The following is a 23767-nucleotide window of genomic DNA, read 5'->3' as shown; positions in this document are numbered from 1 at the left end:
AAGTTATTATCACCAGCTTATATCACTATTACCAATTAGGTCTTAGATTTCAAGGCCTAATATTGAAGCATTTATTGAAATTGTACAATAACTATTGTTCAAAATTCAGCACAACTTTCCATCATTATTCAATAGTGTTTTTTTTTTTTTGCTTATTAGCACACATTGTTAAATACAGGTTACATTTTAGTTTTTCTTTGACAAGTAACTGAATTATATGAAATTGGAAGGTTATATTTCCAGTACAGAATGACTGTTTTGATACTCAAGATAGGCCTTAGAATCCAAATGCTATCTTAAAATTTTAGCTTTAACAAAAATCATAAAAGCTCCATTTAAAAGAAATCACTGATACATAACTAAAAATGAGTAATTGAGCACTTTTCACTGACATTTACATCATTTTGATGCTTAATGGAGTCCGATTGTTCAAGTAAATATTACAGAGTTGCTGCCTATTTCATGCTGCAGGCCTCTAACAGCACAATGAAAATGTAGAAACAAATGACATATCAGACAAAATATGCCTACCTAATAGTATGTGGGGAGAACATTGAAACTTTAATATAGTAGTGTTTTTATTTTCAATGTCTGAGTCTTAAAAACAAAACCAAAGTGTATCTGTTTTTACTCTTGGGATTTCTCTGGTATTCCGTCTTAAGAGTGATTTTGTTTGCAAAGTGTGGATATCCATTACAAATTTAACTGTAAGTTGTATCCCTGTGGGAATGTGACAGTCGTCCCTTACAGTGAAGACCCCATGGCTCACTGAGAATGTCTGGGAGTTTCTTGAAGCCCACGTTCTAGCCCATTTTTCTTCATGCTAAGTGTCAGGAGAGTGAGTGAAAGTTGCTCAGTGTCTGACTGTATAGTCCTGTCATGACTATACAGTCCATGGAATTCTCCAGGCCAGAATACTGGAGTGGGTAGCCTGTCCCTTCTCCAGGGGATCTTCCCTACCCAGGGATTGAACCCAGGTTTCCCACATTGCAGGAAATGCGGGAGCCACAAAGGAAGCCCAAGAATACTGGGGTGAATAGCCTATCCCTTCTCCAGCAGATCTTCCTGATCCAGGAATCAAACTGGGGTCTCCTGTGTTGCAGGCGGATTCTTTACCAACTGAGCTATCAGGGAAGCCCTAGGTGTCAGGAGGATGCTTCTGTTCTGAGATATTTTGTGTTTGGTGGAGCCCACCAGTAGCAAAGAGAAACCCTGTTGGATCCCTTACCTGAATCCCAAACTAACAGTAAATACAGAGAACAGAGGTTGGATTTGTGAGGTAACCTCTTACCTTGGCTGAACTTTCAGTGTGGGTATCTGAAAAAATAGTAGCTTATTTGTGTCTTGGAAATGATCAACTTACCTGCTTGCACTGAAGCCCCAGGGCCTGGGAATATGGCCTGTGACTCTTTGCTAAGTCACTTCAGTTGTGTCCCAACTCTGTGCAACCCTATGGACTGTAGACCACCAGGCTCCTCAGTCCATGGGATTCTCCAGGCCAAGAATACTGGAGTGGGTTGCCATGCCCTCCTCCAGAGGATCTTCCCAGCGGGGAAGGGATTGAACCTGCGTCTCCTGCATTGGCAGGCGGGTTCTTTACCACTAGCACCAGCTGGAAAGCCCCTGTGACTGTGTATCTGAATTGAAACAAAGGCCTCTACTCAGCATGTGCTCCCTTGACCTGTTGGCCCTGATCATTGGTGTCAAGTAAAGATCTTATTAAAGAGATGAAAATGTTCTAAAACCGATTTATAGTGTTGGTTGTACCACTTGATAAAATAAATTATTAATGTGTAAAAAAAAAAAAAAAAAGAAGTGACTTTTTTACTATTCTCCTCCCCAGGGAAGATTCTCTGGAGGAGGGCATAGCAACCCACTCCAGTATTCTTGTCTGGAGAATCCCATGGACCGAAGAGCCTGATGGGTCCATAGGGTCACAGAGAGTCAGACATGACTAAGTGACTAAGCAGAGCACAGCACCCCAGGTTAAGGCAAAAGAGTCATCATATATTCGCTTTCCTTTATTGCAGGACATTTGTGAAGATATTTCTGATCATGTCGAGCAGATCCATGCCCTCCTTGAAACAGAGTTCTCCCTGAAGCTGCTGTCCTACTCCGTCAACGTGATCGTGGACATCCACGCTGTGCAGCTGCTCTGGCACCAACTCCGCGTCTCAGTGCTTGTTCTGCGGGAGCGCATTCTGCAGGGTCTGCAGGACGCCAATGGCAACTACACCAGACAGACGGACATTCTGCAGGCTTTCTCCGAAGAGACAAAGGAGGTGGGTGTTTTCCTGGAAGCCACGTAATGCATCATCAAGTGTGACTATTTGAGAATGTTTTCAGTTCAGATGTGCGGGATAGGAATTATTTATAAGTAAATAAGCAGGTCCTAAGCTGGGCTTTGAAACTAGGTATAGTGATGGGAGGCGATGGTGAATAAATAAATCTATCGACCAGAGGCTATGATGAATGAATGAAGCTATGAACCAGAGTTAACTCACACCTGGTAGTTTGCATAGATATCACCTGTAGCTTTTGGTGCTAGCCTGACATCCTGTTCCTTGTTCAACTATTTTATAAATATTTATTGAGTGCTTACTGTGGGCCAGGCATTAGGTGCTAAGAATATAATCATGATCAAAGCATGATCTTTGTTTTTAAAGGGCTGAGATTAGTGGGGGATAGAGACAAGTGGGCAGACATGAAGACCAGACTCTGGTCTGCATGATTTACATGCAGATACAATGGTCTATGTGAAGCCACTGGAGGTCAGAGAAGGGGCATCTAATTCAGGCAGGGAGGCTTTCCAGGAGACGCGAGTCTAACCTGAGACCTGAAGAAGAAGCAGGATTAAACTGATGAATGAAGGCAGAAACTGTTCTAGACAGAAGGAATTACATAAAGATTCAGAGGTAAGAGAGAGAAGGATAATATCAGAGAGCAAAAAGCTCAAAGGACCAGGAAGCTGCATTTGAACTAATATGTGAGCGAGGTCATATCATAAAGATGAAAAGCTATATTAAAAAGTCATATTAAGAGAAGTGGACTTTATTTTGAGGATAACAGAAGAGTTTGTTCAGGGAATTGATATGATTCAGTTCATGCTTTAGAAAAATCATTCTGGTTGCAGTGAGTCATATGGGCTTTAGAATTTTGCACAACCAGTATACTTAGATTCTTTTGTACTCATAGTAAGCACAGTTTGGAGAGTTTATTGTTATTAATCTTGATGCATAGTTTAAGAATGAACACTGTAAAGTTAAATCCAAGTAAACTCTCCTATTCCCAAATAAAAGCAACACACACACGGAGGTATTGTGCTAGCTAAGTAGGGGCTATATATATGTGTGTGTATGTATAGATAGATACCATGTATGGATACATATAGAGTGTGTGTGTGTATATATATGTGTGTGTATGTATAGATAGATACCATGTATGGATACCTATAGAGTGTGTGTGTGTATATATATGTGTGTGTATGTATAGATAGATACCATGTATGGATACATATAGAGTGTGTGTGTGTATATATAGTCCCTTGGCTCTTGACACCCAGTTTAGTGCTCTGCTGTTGATTTTATGGAAAATATGTATTATACAAGTATAAAAGGCATTTATATAAATATATAAGACTAAAAGGCCTTATAAAGAGTGCTCCATAGCTCATTAATTTATTAATGTGTTAGTGGCTCCAACATTATCAACAGCACAAAACAAATCTGGGCTTCTCATAGATGATTTATACTTGTTGATTATTGTTTTCTTAATGATGCTCTTGCTGTGGAAAATTCCCAACAGGTCCTAGAAGTTTATGGGAATGAAAATCTACTGGGCTCACTTCTAACTTTAAGGCACAGTCTGTTTTCATTTAGCTTTTCTGGATAAAGTGGCAATGAAGGACATGATACAGTCTTTGGCAGGGTTCCTCTTAAAACTGTGGGATGAGTATGTAGGTGTGTGTTAGTCCCCAGATGCCATCCCTCCCAAGTGGGATCCCTAGAGGGTCCTCGGTTGGAATTCTTGTGGTTATGGGAAACTACAAAGAACTCTAAACTAAGCAACTATGCATGCATGTGTGCTGAGTCACTTTAGTCGTGTCTGACTCTTTGCAACCCTATGGGCTGTAGCCTTCCAGGTTCCTCTACCCATGGCATTCTTCAGGCAAGAATATGGGAGTGCGTTGTCAAGCTCTCCTCCAGGGGATCTTCCCTACCCAGGGATCGAACCTGCATCTCTTACGTCTCCTGCACTGGCAGGCCTGTACTTTACCACTAGCACCATCTGGGAAGCCCAAGAAATTATAATCCAATTAACAGAAAATAATCCAAAACTAGTCAACTCTGCCCTAAATCTGTTGTTACGAGGCATTGTATGCTAATGAGGTGGAGATCAGATATGGGAAGGTTTTGTCTAAACTCTGAAGAGATCTTACTTTAGATATCTCTTGGTATCTCCAATCTATACATTCTTTCTTGCTTGTTTGTTCTTACCCATGTATTCGCCTCATTCTGTCAACATCCCATATTGATTAGTCATTAGACCTGTCCACTTTCTACCACTAGAAGGGACATTGGAAATAATTGAGTCAAACCAATTCATTTTACATATTCATTTATTTAAATTATTAAAGAAGTGCTATGACAAAGAAAGTTCAAACTACTGCACATTTGTACTCATTTCACATGCTAGCAAAGTAGTGCTCAAAATTTTCCAAGCTAGGCTTCAACAGTGCATGAACCAAGAACTTCCAGATGTACAAGCTGGATTTAGGAAAGGCAGAGGACCAGAGATCAAATTGCCAATGTCCATTGGATCATAGAAAAAGCAAGAGAATTCCAGGAAAACATCTACTTCTGCTTCTTTGACTACGCTAAAGCCTTTGACTATGTGGATCACAACAAACTGTGGAAAATTCTTCAAGAGACGGGAGAACCAAACCATCTTACCTGCCTCCTGCGAAACCTGTAGGCAGGTCAAGAAGCAGCAATTAAACCAGACATGGAACAATAGACTGGTTCCATATTGGGAAAGGAGTATGTCAAGGCTGTATATTGTCACACTGCTTATTCTTATTTAGCTTATACGCAGGGAACATCATGCGAAATGCCAGGCTGGATGAAGCACAAGCTGGAATCAAGATTGCCGGGAGAAATATCAATCAACCTCATATACGCAGATGACACCACCCTTATGGCAGAAAGCAAAGAGGAACTAAAGAACCTCTTGATGAAGGTAAAAGAGGAGAGTGAAAAAGCTGGTTTAAAACTCAACATTCAAAAAACTTAAGATCATGACATCCAGTCCCATTGCTTCATGGCAAATAGATGGGGAAACAGTGGAAACAGTGACAGACTTTATTTTGGGGGGCTCCAAAATCACTGCAGATGGTGACTGAAGCCATGAAATTAAAAGACGCTTGCTCCTTGGAAGAAAAGCTATGACCAACCTAGACAGCATATTAAAAGCAGAGACATTACTTTGCTGACAAAGATCCATCTAGTCAAAGCTACAGTTTTTCCAGTAGTCATGTATGGATGTGAGAGTTGGACCATAAAGAAGGCTGAGCACTGAAGAATTGATGCTTTTGAACTGTGGTGTTGGAGAAGACTCTTGAGAGTCCCTTGAACTGCAAGGAAATCAAACCAGTGAATCCTAAAGGAAATCAATCCTGAATATTCATTGGAAGGACTGATGCTGAAGCTGAAGCTCCAGTACTTTGGCCACCTGATGCCAAGAGCCGACTCATTGGAAAAGATCCTGATGCTGAAAAGATTGAAGGTAGGAGGAGAAGGGGATGACAGAGGGTGAGATGGTTGGATGGCATCACTGACTCAATGGACATGAGTTTGAGGAAACTCCTGGAGATAGTGAAGGACCGGGAGGCCTGGCGTGCTGCAGCCCTTGGGTTTACAAAGAGTCATGACTGAGTGACTGAACAACAACAACAACAGTTTATTCACTCAATAAACATTTACTGATCAACTCTGTTTATAGCTGGGAATGTGAAAGTACTCTAGAGTTTATGGTTATTGTGTTTTGTGGAATATGTTCATCATGCTTTTATTTGAACTTGTTTTGTTCACCAAGTGGTAGCCCATGAAAGATGAAAAACCATTGAGACTGTAACTGGCCACTATTTTCACAGCTGTGTTGTGACTTTATATTAAGTAGTATCCATGGCCAAGAATACACAGAAGAACTGTATAAAAAAGATCTTCACGACCCAGATAATCACGATGGTGTGATCACTGACCTAGAGCCAGACATCCTGGAATGTGAAGTCAAGTGGGCCTTAGAAAGCATCACTATGAACAAAGCTAGTGGAGGTGATGGAATTTCAGTTGAACTATTTCAAATCCTGAAAGATGATGCTGTGAAAGTGCTGCACTCAATATGCCAGCAAATTTGGAAAAGTCAGCAGTGGCCACAAGACTGGAAAAAGTCAGTTTTCATTCTAATCCCAAAGAAAGGCAATGCCAAAGAATGCTCAAACTACCACACAATTGCACTCATCTCACACGCCAGTAAAGTAATGCTCAAAATTCTTCAAGCCAGGCTTCAGCAATACGTGAACCATGAATTTCCAGATGTTCAAGCTGGTTTTAGAAAAGGCAGAGGAACCAGAGATAAATTGCCAACATCCGGTGGATCATGGAAAAAGCAAGAGAGTTCCAGAAAAACATCTATTTCTGCTTTATTGACAATGCCAAAGCCTTTGACTGTGTGGATCACAATAAACCGAGGAAAATTCTGAAAGAGATGGGAATACCAGACCACCTGATCTGCCTCTTGAGAAATTTGTATGCAGGTCAGGAAGCAACAGTTAGAACTGGACATGGAACAACAGACTGGTTCCAAATAGGAAAAGGAGTACGTCAAGGCTGTATATTGTCACCGTGCTTATTTAACTTACATGCAGAGTACATCATGAGAAACGCTGGACTGGAAGAAACACAAGCTGGAATCAAGATTTCCGGGAGAAATATCAATAACCTCAGATATGCAGATGACACCACCCTTATGGCAGAAAGTGAAGAGGAACTAAAAAGCCTCTTGATGAAAGTGAAAGTGGAGAGTGAAAAAGTTGGCTTAAAACTCAACATTCAGAAAACAAAGATCATGGCATCTGGTCCCATCACTTCATGGGAAATAGATGGGGAAACAGTGGAAACAGTGTCAGACTTCATTTTTTGGGGCTCCAAAATCACTGCAGATGGTGATTGCAGCCGTGAAATTAAAAGATGCTTACTCCTTGGAAGGAAAGTTATGACCAACCTAGATGGCATATTCAAAAGCAGAGACATTACTTTGCCAACAAAGGTTCGTGTAGTCAAGGCTATGGTTTTTCTTGTGGCCATGTATATATGTGAGAGTTGGACTGTGAAGAAAGCTGAGTGCCGAAGAATTGATGCTTTTGAACTGTGGTGTTGGAGAAGACTCTTGAGAGTCCCTTGGACTGCAAGGAGATCCAACCAGTCCATTCTGAAGGAAATCAGCCCTGGGATTTCTTTGGAAGGAATGACACTAAAGCTGAAACTCCGGTACTTTGGCCACCTCATGCGAAGAGTTGAGTCATTGGAAAAGACTCTGATGCTGGGAAGGATTGGGGGCAGGAGGAGAAGAGGACGACAGAGGATGAGATGGCTGGATGGCATCACTGACTCAATGGACGTGAGTCTGGGTGAACTCCAGGAGTTGATGACAGACAGGGAGGCCTGGCGTGCTGTGATTCATGGGGTCACAAAGAGTTGGACACGACTGAGCGACTGAACTGAGCTGAACTGACTGATGGTCCCCACACTATGAGCTCAACAACTATTTACAGATTCAGTTGGAAGCAGTTTAGTGCATTTTCATGTTTGGAGTCAGTTTTTAGCTTTGGTGTAGACATGCAAGAATACATTGAATGAAGGGGTAAAGGAACAGTGGGTTCAAAGCCATCTGCTTTGTGAACATTTCTCTGTGAACTGAAGCACTGTCTGTGTTACTATCCTTTTTGAAGCTATGGATTTTTGATCCTATTTTTTGTCAGTTTTGTTTTTGCCAACACACTGAAACTGTGGAAAATAGGAAGAGAATTAGGATAAAATTCTCAGCTTTATTAGAATAAATTCAGCTGTGAAAGATTTGTAGAATGAATAAGGAAATGGCATTAAACATGCTGATAATCTAAAATAGTAGATGTATTCCAGTGAAGGTGAATTCATGTTTCTTTTCTAGAAATCAGTTGAGTTTCAGAGCCCATTATAGAATAGGTTTGAAAATTGAGAAAGTGGCAAGTTCTCTTTCTTTCTGTCCTTACAAAAACAAAATGAGTTTTATTCCTTTATTTAAATATGGAGTAGATCATATCTTATAAACAAATTGGCAAATGTGTTACTGAAACAAAGCCAGCTGAACAAACAAATGAAAAATACTTTAGGGCAAAGCTCAAAATTGTACCAAAATGTGTTATCCTGAAATTTTCTATACTTCAGAAATTGTGATAATTTATGTTTATTGTTTCATTTAGTAAGAAAGGTAATGGATATTAAAAGTAGTTCCATTTTAATGTTACTCATCCATAGTAACATTTGTTACTATGTTCCATTTGCATAGTTCCATTTGCAGCCACATGGATGGACTTATAGAGTGCAATACTAAATGAATAAGTCAGAAAGAGAAAGACAAATACTAAATTATATCACTTTTAAGTGGAATATAAAAAATAACATAAATGAATTTATTTATAAAACAGAAACAGATTCACAGATATAGAAACAAGTTTATGGTTACCAAAGGGAAAAGGAAGGGAAAAGGGATAAATGAAAAGTACGGGATTAATAGGTATACACAACTATATATATAGAATAGATAAATAACAGGGGATTTACTATATAACACAGGGAACAATATTCAGTATCAGAATAACCTATAATGGAAAAGAATCTGAAAAAACATATATGTAACTGAATCACTTTGCTGTATACCTGAAAATAATGCAATATTGTAAATCAGTTGCTTCAGTTAAAAAATATACTTCAGTTATGCTTCCATTAAAAAAATAGTTTCATTTTTCCATTCAGTTCTCAAAACTGAATTTAAGAGAGGTTAAATGATTGTTTAAGGACATAAACTTAGGAATAATTAAATAAAACAAGCAAAACCCTCTCTTAACTGATCTCTTCTGTGATAATAATAACTGATCTCTTCTGTAATAATAATAACTGATCTCTTCTGTGATAATAATAATTTCTTCCCTCCCTTCCTTTCTTTCTACCTCCCCTAAATATTTATTGACTTCCCTGGTGGCTCAGATGGTAAAGAATCTGCCTGCAATGCAGGAGACCCGAGTTCGATTCCTGGGTTGGAAAGATTCCACCAGAGAAGGGAATGGTAACCCACTCCAGTGTTCTTACCTGGAGAATTCCATGGATAGAGGAGCCTGATTTCTTACTCTTTATAAGGCACTAGGTAGTCAAAGATGAATAACATGTTATTAAATGTTAGGAATCACCATCACAATTTTGTTAGATCCTCAAACAGTTCTGGAAAGTAGGGAGAGTGAGTGCTGTTATCCTTATTTTACAGATGATATTGTAATCCATCTTACAAATAAGAAGACTGAGGTTAAGAGAGGTAGTCGCACAGGTAGTGATAACTTAATAGTATTAACACAATAGCAAACATTGATTAAGAACTTACCATATGCCAGACAGTGTGGTAAGCACTTTACCTGAATGATGCTCACCCTCACAGTGGGAACACATTGGCCCTTGCAAGCACTCACACCATTGCACTTTGCATGTTCTTCCACTAGCACTTAACCACAGGACAATTTATATCACAACAAAGTGTGATGTATATAAAATAAGTAATAAGGGTAAGGATTCATTGAGTACCTATCCATGTGCCAGACTTGTGTCTTACAGAGTCTTTAAGGCTTGCAGCAGCCCTATGACATGGCTTATTATTTCATTTTCACAGATGAGGGAAATGAAGCTTAGTGACATCAAGCTACTGGTTCATGGTCATATGAATAATTAATGCATAAGCTAGAATTTAACTCTGCTGCTGCTGCTGCTGCTAAGTCACTTCAGTCATGTCCGACTTTGTGTGACCCCATAGATGGCAGCCCACCAGGCTCCTGTGTCCCTGGAATTCTCCAGGCAAGAACACTGGAGTGGCTTGCCATTTCCTTCTCCAATGCATGAAAGTGAAAAGTGAAAGTGAAGTCGCTCAGTCGTGTCCGACTCTAGCGACCCCATGGACTGCAGCCTACCAGGCTCCTCTGTCCATGGGATTTTCTAGGCAAAAGTACTGAAGTGGGGTGCCATCGCCTTCTCCAATACATGCATGCACACTAAGTTGCTTCAGTTGTGTCCATTTAACTCTGAAGTTTGGGCATTTAATCACTGGAGTCAACTAAAACTACATAATCAGAGGAATAAACTTCATGAAGGCATAGACATACATTCCCAAATGTCTTCATTCATTCAACAGATGTATCTTTGAACGCTTACTCTCTGCAACTCACTATGCTAAGTGTTGTGGTTATCCTGGTGAGCAAGCCATTTTCTATGTGATTTATACCTTTGTGGTACTTACAAACCACTTGGATAAACAGATTAATCAAAGAATCACAATAGTATGTATTTAAAGATTGAGATAAATGTTTCAGGAAAAACAACATAGTTTTTTGAGAGATTATAAAAGATTCTGATTTAGTGGGACTTTAGAATCTTGAAGAAATAAAACTTGATCTGAGGTCTGAGGGGTGAGTAAGAGTTAACTAGTTAGGGGTGTTATAGGTGGGAAGCTTTACTGGCAGAGGAAATAGCATGTGCAAAGGTTCTGAGGCAGAAGAAACACAATATATTCAAAAAATGAAATGATGATGCTGTGGCTGAGTACAGCCTTGGACAGACAGGTGGCTTGAGAGAAGCCTCTTCATATCTGTCTTTGAAGGGTTTGAGTTTTAATCTAGCAGCAGGAAGCTAACAAAAGACTTTAAGCAAAGAAGTAATAGCGTCAGACTTGCAATTTGTAAAGATTACTCTGGTGGCAATGTGGAAGGCATACTGGAGGAGGGGACATATCCAGTTGAAAATAGCACCCAGTGAATCAGAAAATGTTGGCACAAAGGTCAGAGTGTGGACTCTGGGTCAGACAGCCTTCATTTAAGGCTTAGCTCAGCTTTAGTCACCAGGCCCTGTGCTAGTTATGCACCTTCTTTTGGCTCAGGCTCCACTGAAGGCAATGGCACCCCACTCCAGTACTCTTGCCTGGAAAATCCCATGGACGGAGAAGCCTGGTGGGCTGCAGTCCATGGGGTCGCTAAGAGTCAGACACGACTGAGCGACTTCACTTTCACTTTTCACTTTCATGCACTGGAGAAGGAAATGGCAACCCACTCCAGTGTTCTTGCCTGGAGAATCCCAGGGACAGGGGAGCGTAGTGGGTTGCCATCTATGGGGTCGCACAGAGTCGGACACCACTGAAGTGGCTTAGCAGCAGCAGCCACTTACATAAAACAGGGACAACAGTACAGACCCCAGGAGAAAATCGTTTTGAGGATTAAGTGGAAAAGTAATAGTAATAAAGAACCATCCCCATTTATAAGATGAGGAGATTTAGGCTTAAAAATAAAATGAGGCTTTTCATTATTATTACTTACCTGGATGTTGTGGAATAAGACTGAAGGGAATAGGAGATAAAGGCAAGGTCTGAAGAGAGAGAACCTCCCCTATCCAAACAAACAAATGAGCCAAAAAACCTGATATAAGGGCCTGGAGAGATCAGATCTTGGGATAACCCAACTGAAATAACAGAGTCGTGCTCACCCCATTCCTCCCTCAGGAGCACAGAGATTTCACTCTGCAGTTTTCTTTCTTCGTCTCCTAAAGGGCTAGATTAGACCAGCTATTCCTTCAGCCTTGTAGGCATGTTGGATGCCAGGGGCCCTTCTGTCCCAAGCAAATCGTCAATTAAAACTCTCCCCATTTGTTGTGTGATGTTAGAAACTGCATTAGTAATGAGATAAAAGCCTTAGTCACACAACCAATGATTAAATTAAAAACACTTATAGTACTATTTTTTAGCATAAGGGAATTTCAAGTCAGCCTACTTTGAAGGAAGGTGGGCACTTGGTATCTAACATACACAGATGAAGTGGGCGTCAGGGTGGGAGAGTATGGGAGAATACACACAGAGGAAGGGATGGGGGCTACAAAGATACACTTTTGAAGCACATTAATTTTTCCCAGGATTCTCGTGTTTACCTTCACACAGATGGGGACAGTAGAAGCTGGTCTTAAACTGTTTTTGTTATGTATGAAAATTCAATATTTCATCTTCCTGTGATTTGTGAACATATCTTTAACACAGCAGACTTACTATAATTAATTATTCTACTTTAAAATATTTACTGAGCATTTACTATGAGCTTACCACTGTAGCAGGTGATGGAGTGATAAGCTAAAGAGATATACATGGAGATTTTACACTCATATTAATTTGTTTTCAGAAATATTACTACTTAAGGCATCACTTCACAAATGCTTACTAAGTGAACAGTACACTATTGTAAAATAGAAAATCAGGGCAAGAATGGTTATTTTTGGATTGGCCTTGACCAAGGCTCTGTTCTCCAGATTGAAGAAAAATCCTTAAATATTTAAGAACAGGATACTATGTAAAGCAATATGGTAATTAATGAATGCACCTTTCTGTACCTCAAACCAGAAGCAATTGAGATTGATGCATTTTGGGCCTGTATCGTGGCTTCTGCTGAGAATCTCATGTGCCCAGCAGATGAGTGTAATGTTACATTTGCTGAAACCATTTCCGTTGTCTGTTTCAGGGCCGGCTTGATGCTCTAACAGAAGTAGATGACTCTGGACAGTTAACAATCAAATGCTCTCAAAATTACTTGTCTCTGGATTGCGGTATTACTGCTTTCGAATTATCTGACTACAGCCCAAGTGAGGATTTGCTCGGTGGCCTGGGTGATATGACCTCTAGCCAGGTCAAAACCAAACCCTTCGACTCGTGGAGCTACAGTGAGATGGAAAAGGAGTTCCCCGAGCTTATCCGAAGCGTTGGGTTACTTTCGGTGGCTCCTGACTCCGTCCCTTCCAACTTCAGTGAAGCTGTGAGCGAGGAGGCGTCTCAAGTATCTCTTTCAGCAGATGACACAGGCAGAAGTGAGGAAAATAATGCGTGCACAGTGGAGGAGCAACCAGGCTTAATGCAGGGGCCATCATCTTCAGTGGAAGCTCCGACAAATGCTGTTCAACCCGCTTCAGAAGCTGTGAAGCAAGAACCTGATTCCTCTTCCCAACATGGGGCGAAGAATCCACAGCCTCTTGCTTGTGAAAACACAACCCCCAAGCGATCCATCAGAGACTGCTTTAACTATAATGAGGACTCTCCCACACAGCCCACGTTGCCAAAAAGAGGATTTTTCCTTAAAGACGAGACAGTTAAGAATAATCTGAAAGGCCCTAGTGGAAAGAAGCAGATGGTCGATCTGAAGCCTGAGATGAGCAGAAGCACCCCATCCCTGGTGGATCCTCCTGACAGGTCTAAGCTGTGCCTGGTGTTACAGTCTTCTTACCCCAACACCCCTTCTGCCGCCAGCCAGTCATATGAGTGTTTGCACAAGATGGGGGATGGGAATCTTGAAAATACAGTTAGAAGTCACATTAAGGAGATCTCCTCCAGCCTGGGGAGGCTCAACGACTGCCATAAAGAGAAGCTTCGACTGAAAAAGCCCCACAAGACCGGAGAAGAGATGCCTCCGTGCCAGACCCCTAAACAGGAACCCAGTTCAGACAAGCAAGCCAAAAACACTAGGAGCGCGACAGTGCCGAATGCAATTCCTTCTAGTCCTTCCAAGGCCAGACAGAGGCCAGAGGCAGAGTCTGCCTCCACCTCCTCACTGGAGCCGTGTCACCAGAGCAATGGGAACGCCAAATTGCCAGTGCAGTCAGAAACATCCAGTTCACCACCTTTTACTCAAAGCAGCGAGTCCTCTGCTAGCTCTGACAGCGTCACATCTCTAGGACCCCTTCTTTCAGAGCACAAAGGCAAAAGCAGCTACTCCTCCTCCCCAAGTCACATCACCAGGAACGGTCAGGTTGTGGAGGCCTGGTATGGCTCTGATGAGTACCTGGCACTGCCCTCTCACCTCAAGCAGACAGAAGTATTAGCTCTGAAGTTGGAAAACCTAACAAAGCTGCTGCCTCAGAAACCCAGAGGAGAAACCATTCAGAATATTGATGACTGGGAACTGTCTGAAATGAACTCAGATTCTGAGATGTATCCAACATACCATGTCAAGAAGAAGCATACGAGGCTAGGCAGGGTGTCTCCAAGCTCTTCCAGTGACATAGCCTCTTCGCTCGGGGAGAGTGTGGAATCTGGTCCCTTGAGTGACCTTCTTTCTGACGAGGAACTGGGCATGCCTCTCTCTGGCATGAAAAAATACACGGACGAGAAGTCAGAGAGAGTCTCATCCTCTGAGAAAAATGAGAGCCATTCTGCTGCAAAGTCTGCTTTAATTCAGAAACTGATGCAAGATATTCAGCACCAGGACAACTATGAAGCCATATGGGAAAAAATAGAGGTGAGGATGGTCTTCTTAATCTAGATGGTTTCTTACCTGATTTTTGGAAATATTGCTGGGAAAAGGTGAAATCCTCCCCTCCCTGTTATAAAATGTCTCACTATTGTTGATAAACATAGGTGATTCCCCAAAGAAAGAAAAGAAAAGAACATACAATGGTCACTGCCTGGTGACAGTGGCCTCAGCCAGGAACTCTGCATGTCTGTGTGCCTGCTGGTGTGGAACTCTTGGTTGGTGTTGCTCAGCCCTAACATTGCTCCTGGGGAGTGGTGGACCCGCTTGAGTGAAATACAAAACAAAGTACAACAGTAGCCAAGCACACGTACCAGTACTTCAGGAATATGTGAATGCAAAGTTCCAGTTACCCTCAGTGCTTCTCTGATTTGTTGGTTTTAACCCCAGAATAGCTTCCATGTCTCCAATATTAACTTTTGTAGAAAAAGACCAGACGGTTCTAGTTTTTCAGGATTTTTTCTTTTCTTCAGTCTTCCTCCTCTGGCTAATAACCATGCTCCCTGTATTCTGTACCATCTATGGGCTCTGAGATGGGGAGGTGAGATTTTGGGTAAATCTGTACTTTTAGAGAAAACTATTAGATGTAATGAAATCTTTAAGAAGAGAAATCAAAATTTTCAGAACTCAGCTCATTAATGTAAGCTGTGATATAGGATACTAGATAAAAGTATAGTACATATGGATGGAATGACGGGGAGGAAGAAGACGGAAATATATAGAACAAAGAGGGAAAAGTTAACAGCAATATATAATACTAGTTACATATATTAATAATTGTTTTTTACTAAGTATTTGTGTGTCCAATTTTCACAACAACCCTAATATTAACCCTATTTTATGTATGAGGAGACCGAGGCTGAGAGAGACCAGGCAGTTTGCTCTAGAACGCATATTATTACCTAAACGCTCCCATGCCTTTCCACAAGAAAGTGACCAGTGTGTACCGCATGTAAATACTGCAGTATTGAAGAGAAGAAATAATAGCAGCAGAGCTAAGATTTGCCTGGGAAGTCCTTGTGAAATAATAAGATTTTACTGAGGCTTTGAAGGGTGTGCCAGGATTTAGACAGAGAGAACTAAGCTGAGCATTTCAGGCAGGAGCAAAAACCAAAACATGGAGGTGGGGATTGGGAATGAGCATGGTACTGGGGCACAGAGAATTTCTCAATCAGAAGGTCAGTGAGCGGGGAGCACTACATTTCCATACCTTTAATAGACCTGGTTGCTGCCAGGCCCTGATGGCCAGACCAAGGCAAGTAGAATTTGTTCACCAGACATCTGTGGTAACTTCTCTGAAAGGGACTGAGAATAGTCACACAGCTCACGGTAACTCATGCTCCTTCTTGGGCTGTTATTTGCGCTGGTTCTGTGCTAAGGGCCTTACATGCCTTGTTCTACTAAGTCCTGGGAGGTAAGAACTTTTCAGATGAAGAGTGTGATTAGGAAACTGGCTCAGGGCCTCACAGCTAGTGAGTGCATAGCCAGGAGTTGAACCCAGAGCCAGCACACTTGAAGCAGAATAGGCCGTGGCCTCCAATAGCCTTTCTAGAAGGCCTCATGGGCAGTGGCAGGAAAGATGGACATGGCAGCCATGGCGGTGACGGATACGGAAATGCCTCTGGCAGCCAGTGTAAGGGGCTGTGGAAATGGGTGACGGGTGAATGGGGGGAGGGCTGTTGACGACGTGACCGGGATCCAGAAAACCAGTTCCAGACCTTGCCCAGTCATTAAAGACAAAGAGTGGCTCACAGCTAGTCATGCTCCATTCTGGGCCTCGTTTCTTTTTTGTAGGTAGAGATGTTTTAAACAGATGATGGCATTATACCAACTTCCAAAGGAAGCATCTTTTATTCCATAATTCTACAAAGATGAAGCTAAGTTTTCAGCCTCTAGGTACTGGGGTAGTTGTAATAGAAGAAACAGCTTGAGATGGAGGTGAGGCAGGTAGTTTTTAAAAACATATGCACTGATGTTGAGTAGATGATGAAACTTTTAAGAGGGAGTGTAGGCCATGGGAAATACTGTCCTGGAGTTGGGCTATGAGGTAAAAAGCTAAAAGGAGATTAAGCCCCCTCCTCAGCCCAACCTCCTTTCAATACTTCAGGTGAGGGTGACTGTCAATCCCCAGGTCAGTTGACCTTGGGTATCACATTCTAGCTTTGATCTCTTCCATATGGTGACCCATATTTGACCACAAAAATATAGTAAGTGTGCAGGCGTGCGTGCTCAGTTGTATCCAACTCTGCAACCACAAGGACACTAGCTCGCCAGGCTCCTCTGTGCATGGGATTCTCAAGGCAGGGATACTGGAATAGGTTGCCATTTCCTACTCCAAGGGCTCTTCCCCACCAGGGACTGAACCCTTTTCTCATCTCCTGAGTCACCTGTGTTGGCAGGCAAAGTTTGTTTTTTTTTTTAACCACTAAGCCACTTAGGAAGGTAACATCTTCCTGGTATCAGGCACGTACTGGGCATTGTACCTGCAGTCACGCCTTCATAAGATTCTCATAACAACCCTACAAGGTGTTTTTTTTTTTTTTTTTTTTTAATCTTAAATTGACCACTTCTCCAGTGCACCCACTCTGGTCCTAGCTGCCATCACCTCCTGCCTGGATTATTGCAGTAGCCTCCTTGCTGGTTTTTCTGCTTCCACCCTGCTTCCCCTAAAGTCTGTTCCCAACAGAGCAGCCAGAGTGATCCTTAAAAAATAAATCAGATTATGTCACCCCACTCAAAACCCCACAACAGCTCCTATGGCATTCAGGGGCCCTACATGGATCACCGCTCCCACCCCTCCGCCTCCACCCCCCACAACTCCTCTCTGACTCATTTCCAATTGCTCTTTCCTATGCTCACTTCACTCCGTTCCCACTTTGGCCCCTTTGCTGTCCCTAGAATAAGCTAGGCACACTTCTGCCTTTCAGACCTTTGTCAGCTCCCTCTGGCTGTACCTTCTCTGTCAGTTTTTTAATTCTTCCTTCTCTTCTGAGTGATTGCTCAAATATTAACTTCTTAGGGAAGCTTGGATTTCCCAGGTGGTGCTAGTGGTAAAGAACCCACCTGTCAATGCAGGAGACATAACAGATGCAGGTTTGATTTCTGGATCAGGAAGATCCCCTGGAGGAGGGCATGGCAACCCACTCCAGTATTCTTGCCTGGAGAATCCCCGTGGGCGGCGCAGCCTGGCGGCCTACAGTCCATAGGGTCACAAAGAGTTGAACACAACTAAACACGCAGACAGGGTAGCTTACCCTGATCACCTTTTAAAAGGTGTATTCTGACCTCTATTCTTGTCTTCAGCTCTTACTTTATTTTGACATTTTATATAATTCTCTTATTTAGCATGTATATTATTGTTAATTTTTTGTCTCCCTCTGCTAGACTGGGAGCTCTGTGAGGGTAGAAATACTCATGTGTTTAGTTTGCTAGTGAATCTCATGTACCCAGAACATTGTCTGCTACATAGTAGGTGCTCAGTGAAGACTGTTGAATGAAAGAGTGGGTGGATCCCTGCTTTAGAGTGGAGGAAATGAGTTCACAGAGATTAAATTACTTCCCTTAACCTGCACAGCTAGTATGTCATAGAGCCATGCTTCAAGCCCTGTCTGCTTTCTCTTCCCACTAAATAAAGTCTTGGGAAGAGAAGAGTTCCCTGAGAGAATGAGGATAGATGGAGAAGAGAAAAGGATGTCTCAAGTTTTAGCCCAGTTATGAGGCAGGAATATGAAAGCGGCCCAGAGTGGGGTTGAGGAAGGAACCGAATTCTGTGGTACTAAGTAAATGAAGGGAGAAGAGATGTTTAGTAAGATGAACATCAGCTTTGTTCTTTGCAAAATGGAGTACAAGAACAGTAAGGATGAAGGAGAAAAACCAACCTCTAGATTTGTTGTAAAGAGTCAGTGAGGACCTTAGAGAAAAGGGGACTTCATGAAAGAGCAGAGGTAGAAGCTGGGTTATAGATGGTTAAGAAGTGAGAGAGAATCATTCCTAATGGCTCCCAGGACCGAGTTGTGAAAGCCATATGAGAGAAAGTATGGTAGTGGAAAGTGAGGTCAGATAAAAGTTTCTATTTAAAAAGTTAAAGCTTATTTGAAGGCAGGAATAAACGAGTCAGCAGCAAGAGAGATGGAGGTGCTGGAAAGCATCTCAGCATGGCATGTGGGACTCCATGGGAGGAACTGTGGCCTGGTCTAAAACTATGGGCTGCCATAGAGTCCCTGGGGACACCTGGGAGTCATGAGACACGTGAGAGTCTTAGATGCTTTATGTTCTTGTCATTCTTCACCTCTCACATGTATGTCTTTCTCTTACTGGGCTGGTTTTGTGAATGCGAAAGATTTGTTCTTAGTTTGAATTTTTAATTCATCAGAAAAATTAATTTCTTTGACTAGATTGTATGTTTTCACATGGTTTAAAAACTTATGCTTAAGAAACAGCCTCACAGACATAGAAAAAAAAAAAAACAACTTATGGTTACCAAAGGAGAAAAGGGTAGGAGTTTGGGATTAGCAGATATACACCACTGTATATAAAATAGATAAACAACAAGGTCCTACTGTATAGCATAGGGAACTATATTCAATATCCTGTAATAAACCATAATAGAAAATAATATGAAAAGGAATGTGTTTATATATGTGTGACTGAGTCACTTTGCTGTATACCAGAAGCTAACACACATTGCAAGTCAACTATACATCAATAAAAATAAACAAAACCATTATAAACTTTAAAAAATATTCCATTAACTCTCTCTCCCATTCTTGTCCCTCAATTTGAGTTCCCACCTCGCCAGTGATCATTGTTGTTTTCAGTTCTAATGTCCTTTAAGAAGTGCTTTATACATACACAAATGAATGCAAATATATTGGTTATGCAGTATTTTAAAACCTGGGAAATAAGTTGCAACCCATCCTTCTCCATTAATGAAAGCTACTCAGTTAGTTCGGTGAGTTCTTAAGTGATGGTCCCTCTTCCAGTCTCTGTGCAGGTTGAGGGAATCTTCCTCAAACGTGGCTGATTTCCCGAGAACCTCTTGTGTGGATAAGGTAAACGAGCATCCCAGGTCTGAGTGCTTACCTCCTATGGGGCTTCTCAAGGCCTAAAATTAAAAGTGGAGAAATGAGTCAGTGCATTGAACTACACTTATTTGCTCTGATACATTCAGGAAAAAAAGCAACGAAGAGAAAGGGGACAAGGACACGTCTGCTGCTGCTGCTGCTGCTAAGTCGCTTCAGTCATGTCTGACTCGGTGCAACCCCATAGACGGCAGCCCACTAGGCTCCTCTGTCCCTGGGCAAGCAAAATCCAACAGAATGATGAAAAATTAGCTTAGTCTGATGTCTGGACATATGTGGTTTAAGTGTTAAGGAATGGCAGCTATAGCTTATGGGCCAAAAGTGGCCCAAGGCCTAATTTCTAAAATAATATTTTATTGGAACATAGCTGTGCTCATCATTTATGGCTACTTTTGTCTTGCAGTGACAAAATTGAGTGGTTGTGACAGAGACCAATGGCTTGTGAAGCCTAGAATGTTTACTGTATGATCCTTGATGGAAAACATTTGCTGACCTTTGCTTGAAAGTGAGGAAGAAGCTAGGCAAATAATGTCTACTGAGCATCCACTATATGCCACGTTCTGAGTGGATTCCTTCATTTAATTTATATAACATCCCCAGGGAAGAGCTTTTATTGGTCCTGTTTTTACAGATGACACATCTAAGGCTCCAATGCTAATGACTTGCCCAGGGTCACCCTGCTGCTAAGTATGGGAGCTGGGATTTCAGCTGAGATGCCAGAACTGACTTGCTTTCCTCCTAGAGATGTATTCAAATGCCAAGGAACTTAGGCAGTAATCACATAGGCAGATCAAATCTATTTATAAAACCCACAGACCACTACTAGGTTAGCAAATGAATAGTATGACTTCTTTCTCATAGCCATAGCTGGTAAGTAGCCACTAGTCCAATGTGGATGATTACTTATGCTAGTTGAGCAGTTGTGATTCTTAGGGAGCTGGAAAATTGCAGTGTGGTGTGATAACAGCAGGGCTTCCCTGGGGGCTCAGATGGTAAAGAATCCACCTGCAATGCTGGAGATCTGGGTTTGATCCCTGGACTGGGAAGATCCCCTGGAGAAGGAAATGGCAACCCACTCCAGTATTATTGCTGGGAAAAATCCATGGACAGAGGACCTCCAGTCCATGGGGTCTCAAAGAGTCAGACACGACTGCTGCTGCTGCTGCTGCTGCTAAGTCGCTTCAGTCGTGTCCGACTCTGTGCTACCCCATAGATGGCAGCCCACCAGGCTCCCCCGTCCCTGGGATTCTCCAGGCAAGAACACTGGAGTGGGTTACCATTTCCTTCTCCAATGCATAAAAGTGAAAAGTGAAAGTGAAGTCGCTCAGTCGTGTCTGACTCTTAGCGACCCCATGGATTGCAGCCCACCAGGCTCCTCCGTCCATGGGATTTTCCAGGCAAGAGTACTGGAGTGGGGTGCCATCGCCTTCTCCACAGACATGACTGAGCGACAAGTAAAGCATTTCGGGAGATCTGTCCTTTGGGATAAGTGCCAGGTTCCCTTCTCACATCACAGGCTTTCTGCTCACTCTAAATTCTCAGAACTCACCCTGGAAGACATGACTCCATTAGGTTGAATTTATTGGTACCAAGTTAATGGATGCATGACATAGCTGATTCCTTTTTCTCCCTGAGATATAAATGTCTTCAAATGCTCAACTATAGAGTCTCAGCTATAGTTCAATGACTCAGCTGTTGTTAGCATTTTATCTCAGAGACATCTATAGTCCAATTTGAAAACCTTTTTTGGGTATCAGCTAAGAATGTCTTTGCACATAAGTAATTTCAGATTGAGTGCAACAGATAATAGAGTGCTTGCTCTTTGTAACTAGGCTATATAGAATTGCAGTCTAGTCTGTGGTAGCAAAGGCGGTCACCATTGCCGCCATCTAGAGAGAGAGACGGGAATTGGTCAGTAATTACCGAGTAATGAATAATGGGAATACAGAAGAGGTGTGGTCCTGGGATTAATTTGTCACTGATTTCTGCATTTCTTTATCCCAGAGATAAAATGGTGCAGATAGGACCCTTCCTATTTTCCATCCTCGTTTTGACCATATGTTGATACATCACTGATGCCACACTGATGGTGGCAGTGATTAAAGAAATATCATGCTGTCCTGTGTTCTCTTTTTCTTCTCCTTTTTTTTCCATTGTGGTAAAAGAAAAAAAAAAACACCATGAAATTTGCCTTCCTAACCATTTTTAAGTGTACAATTCAGTAGTGTTAAGTATCTTCTTATTGTTGTGAAACATATCTTCAGAACTTTTTCATCTTTCGTCTGGAACTATGTCAATGATGCCCTTATCCCCTCTCCTTCAGCCGTTGGGAACCACCATTCTACTTTGTTTCTGTGAATTTGACTCCTTTGTGTGTGCTCAGTCATGTCCAATTCTTTGTGACCCCATGGACTATAGTCCACCAGGCTCCTCTGGCTCCTCTGGCTCCTCTGCCCATGGAATTTTCCAAGCAAGAATACTGGAGCAGGTTGCCATTTCCTACTCCAGGGGTTCTTCCCTACCTAGAGATCAAACCTGTATCTCTTGAGTCTCCTGCGTTGGCAGGTGGATTCTTTACCACTGCACCACCTGGGAAGCCTTATTGATGCCTCATTTAAGTGGAATTATACCGGATTTGTCTTTTTGTGACTGGTTTATTTCACTTAGCATAAGGTCCTCAAGGTTCATCCATGTTGTAGCATATGGCAGTATTTCCTTCTTTTTAAACAGTGAATGATATTCCATTGTATATATATACCACATTTTGTTTACCCACTCATCTCTGGAGGGATATTTGGCTTGCTTCCACTTCTTGGCTATTGTGAATAATGCTGCTATGAAGGTAGGCGTGCAAATACCTCTTCAAGACCCTACTTTCAATTCCATGGATATATTCTTAGAAATTGGATTGGATTGCTGCTGGATCATATGGTAGTTGTGCTTTTAATATTTTGAGGAATCACCATACCATTTTCCATAGTGGTTGCTCCATTTTAAAATCCCAAGTGCATGAGTTTCGGTTTCTCCATATCTCCATAGCCTCACCAGCATTTGTTGTTTTCTGTTTTTTGTTTTTTTTAAATTATAGTAGCCATTCTAATGGGTGTGAGGTAATATCTCATTAGGATATTGATTTGCATTTCTCTGATGATAAGTGATGTGTTGAGCATTTTTTCATATGTTTGTTGGCCATTTGCATATCCTCTTTGGAGGAATGTCTATTGAGGTCCTTCACCCATTTTATAAATTGGGATATTTGATTTTTTGTTGTTGAGTTGTAGGAGTTCTTTATATTCTGGATCTTATTATATTTTTGATTTTCTAACATTTTCTCCCATTCCGTAGGTTGCCTTTTCACTGGGCCCTTTGATACTCAGAATTTTCCAAGTGTGCTGTGGACCCATCTGTCTATTTTTGCTTTTGTTGTCTGTGCTTTTGGTGTCACAGCCAAGAAATCTTTGCCAAGACCAATGCCATGAGGCTTTTGTGTTTTCTTTTAGGCGTTTTATAGTTTAAGACATAGGTTTAAGTCTTTGAGTTATTTTTTTATCTTATCTTAGTGTAATTACCTTTTATCTCAGGATGATTACCTTTTATGCTTTAAAGATCTCACCTCTCAACCTCTAGCTTTTTTGTGTGATAGGACAAAACTTCAAGAGCCAAGATTTGTCTTAAAAAATAAAAAACGACAACAAAAAAACACGGGTGTTTTTAAAAAACGCTGTCTGCTGTTCTTTACTTGATTTGAAACACAGCTGTATTGTTTTTATTTTAGGCTGCAGTCCATGGGGTCTCGAAGAATGGGACACAACTGAGTGACTTCCCTTTCACTTTTTACTTTCATGCATTGGAGAAGGCAATGGCAACCCACTCCAGTGTTCTTGCCTGGAGAATCCCAGGGATGGGGGAGCCTGGTGGGCTGCCGTCCATGGGGTCACACAGTCAGACACGACTGAAGCAACTTAGCAGCAGCAGCAGCAGAGTAACTTAGTAACTTTATCGAGATCTGCTATAAATTTAATTTTCACCTCCCTTTGATGTTTCTTTTGTACCAACCACA

At 41.7% G+C, this 23767-nt stretch overlaps 1 protein-coding gene across 5 annotated transcripts in view; it reads left to right on the top strand.

Annotated features, from left to right (window-relative positions):
- The window catches only part of AKAP6 (A-kinase anchoring protein 6), a 599671-nt gene that overhangs the window by 302993 nt on the left and 272911 nt on the right, over positions 1-23767 (top strand). For all 5 annotated transcript variants that reach the window (XM_086363674.1, XM_086363676.1, XM_086363675.1 and 2 more), the window contains 2 exons: positions 2031-2282; positions 12848-14614. In XM_086363674.1, the coding sequence (XP_086219800.1) occupies positions 2031-2282; positions 12848-14614 (2019 nt within the window). The remainder of the gene's footprint in view (positions 1-2030; positions 2283-12847; positions 14615-23767) is intronic.

This window comes from Bos grunniens, chromosome 21, assembly GCF_055505025.1.
Source record: "Bos grunniens cultivar Pamir isolate PY7600 chromosome 21, Bosgru_T2T1.0, whole genome shotgun sequence".
Lineage (NCBI taxonomy): Eukaryota > Metazoa > Chordata > Mammalia > Artiodactyla > Bovidae > Bos > Bos grunniens.
Note: the sequence above shows the minus strand (reverse complement) of the source record. Positions and strands in the feature narration are given on the sequence as shown.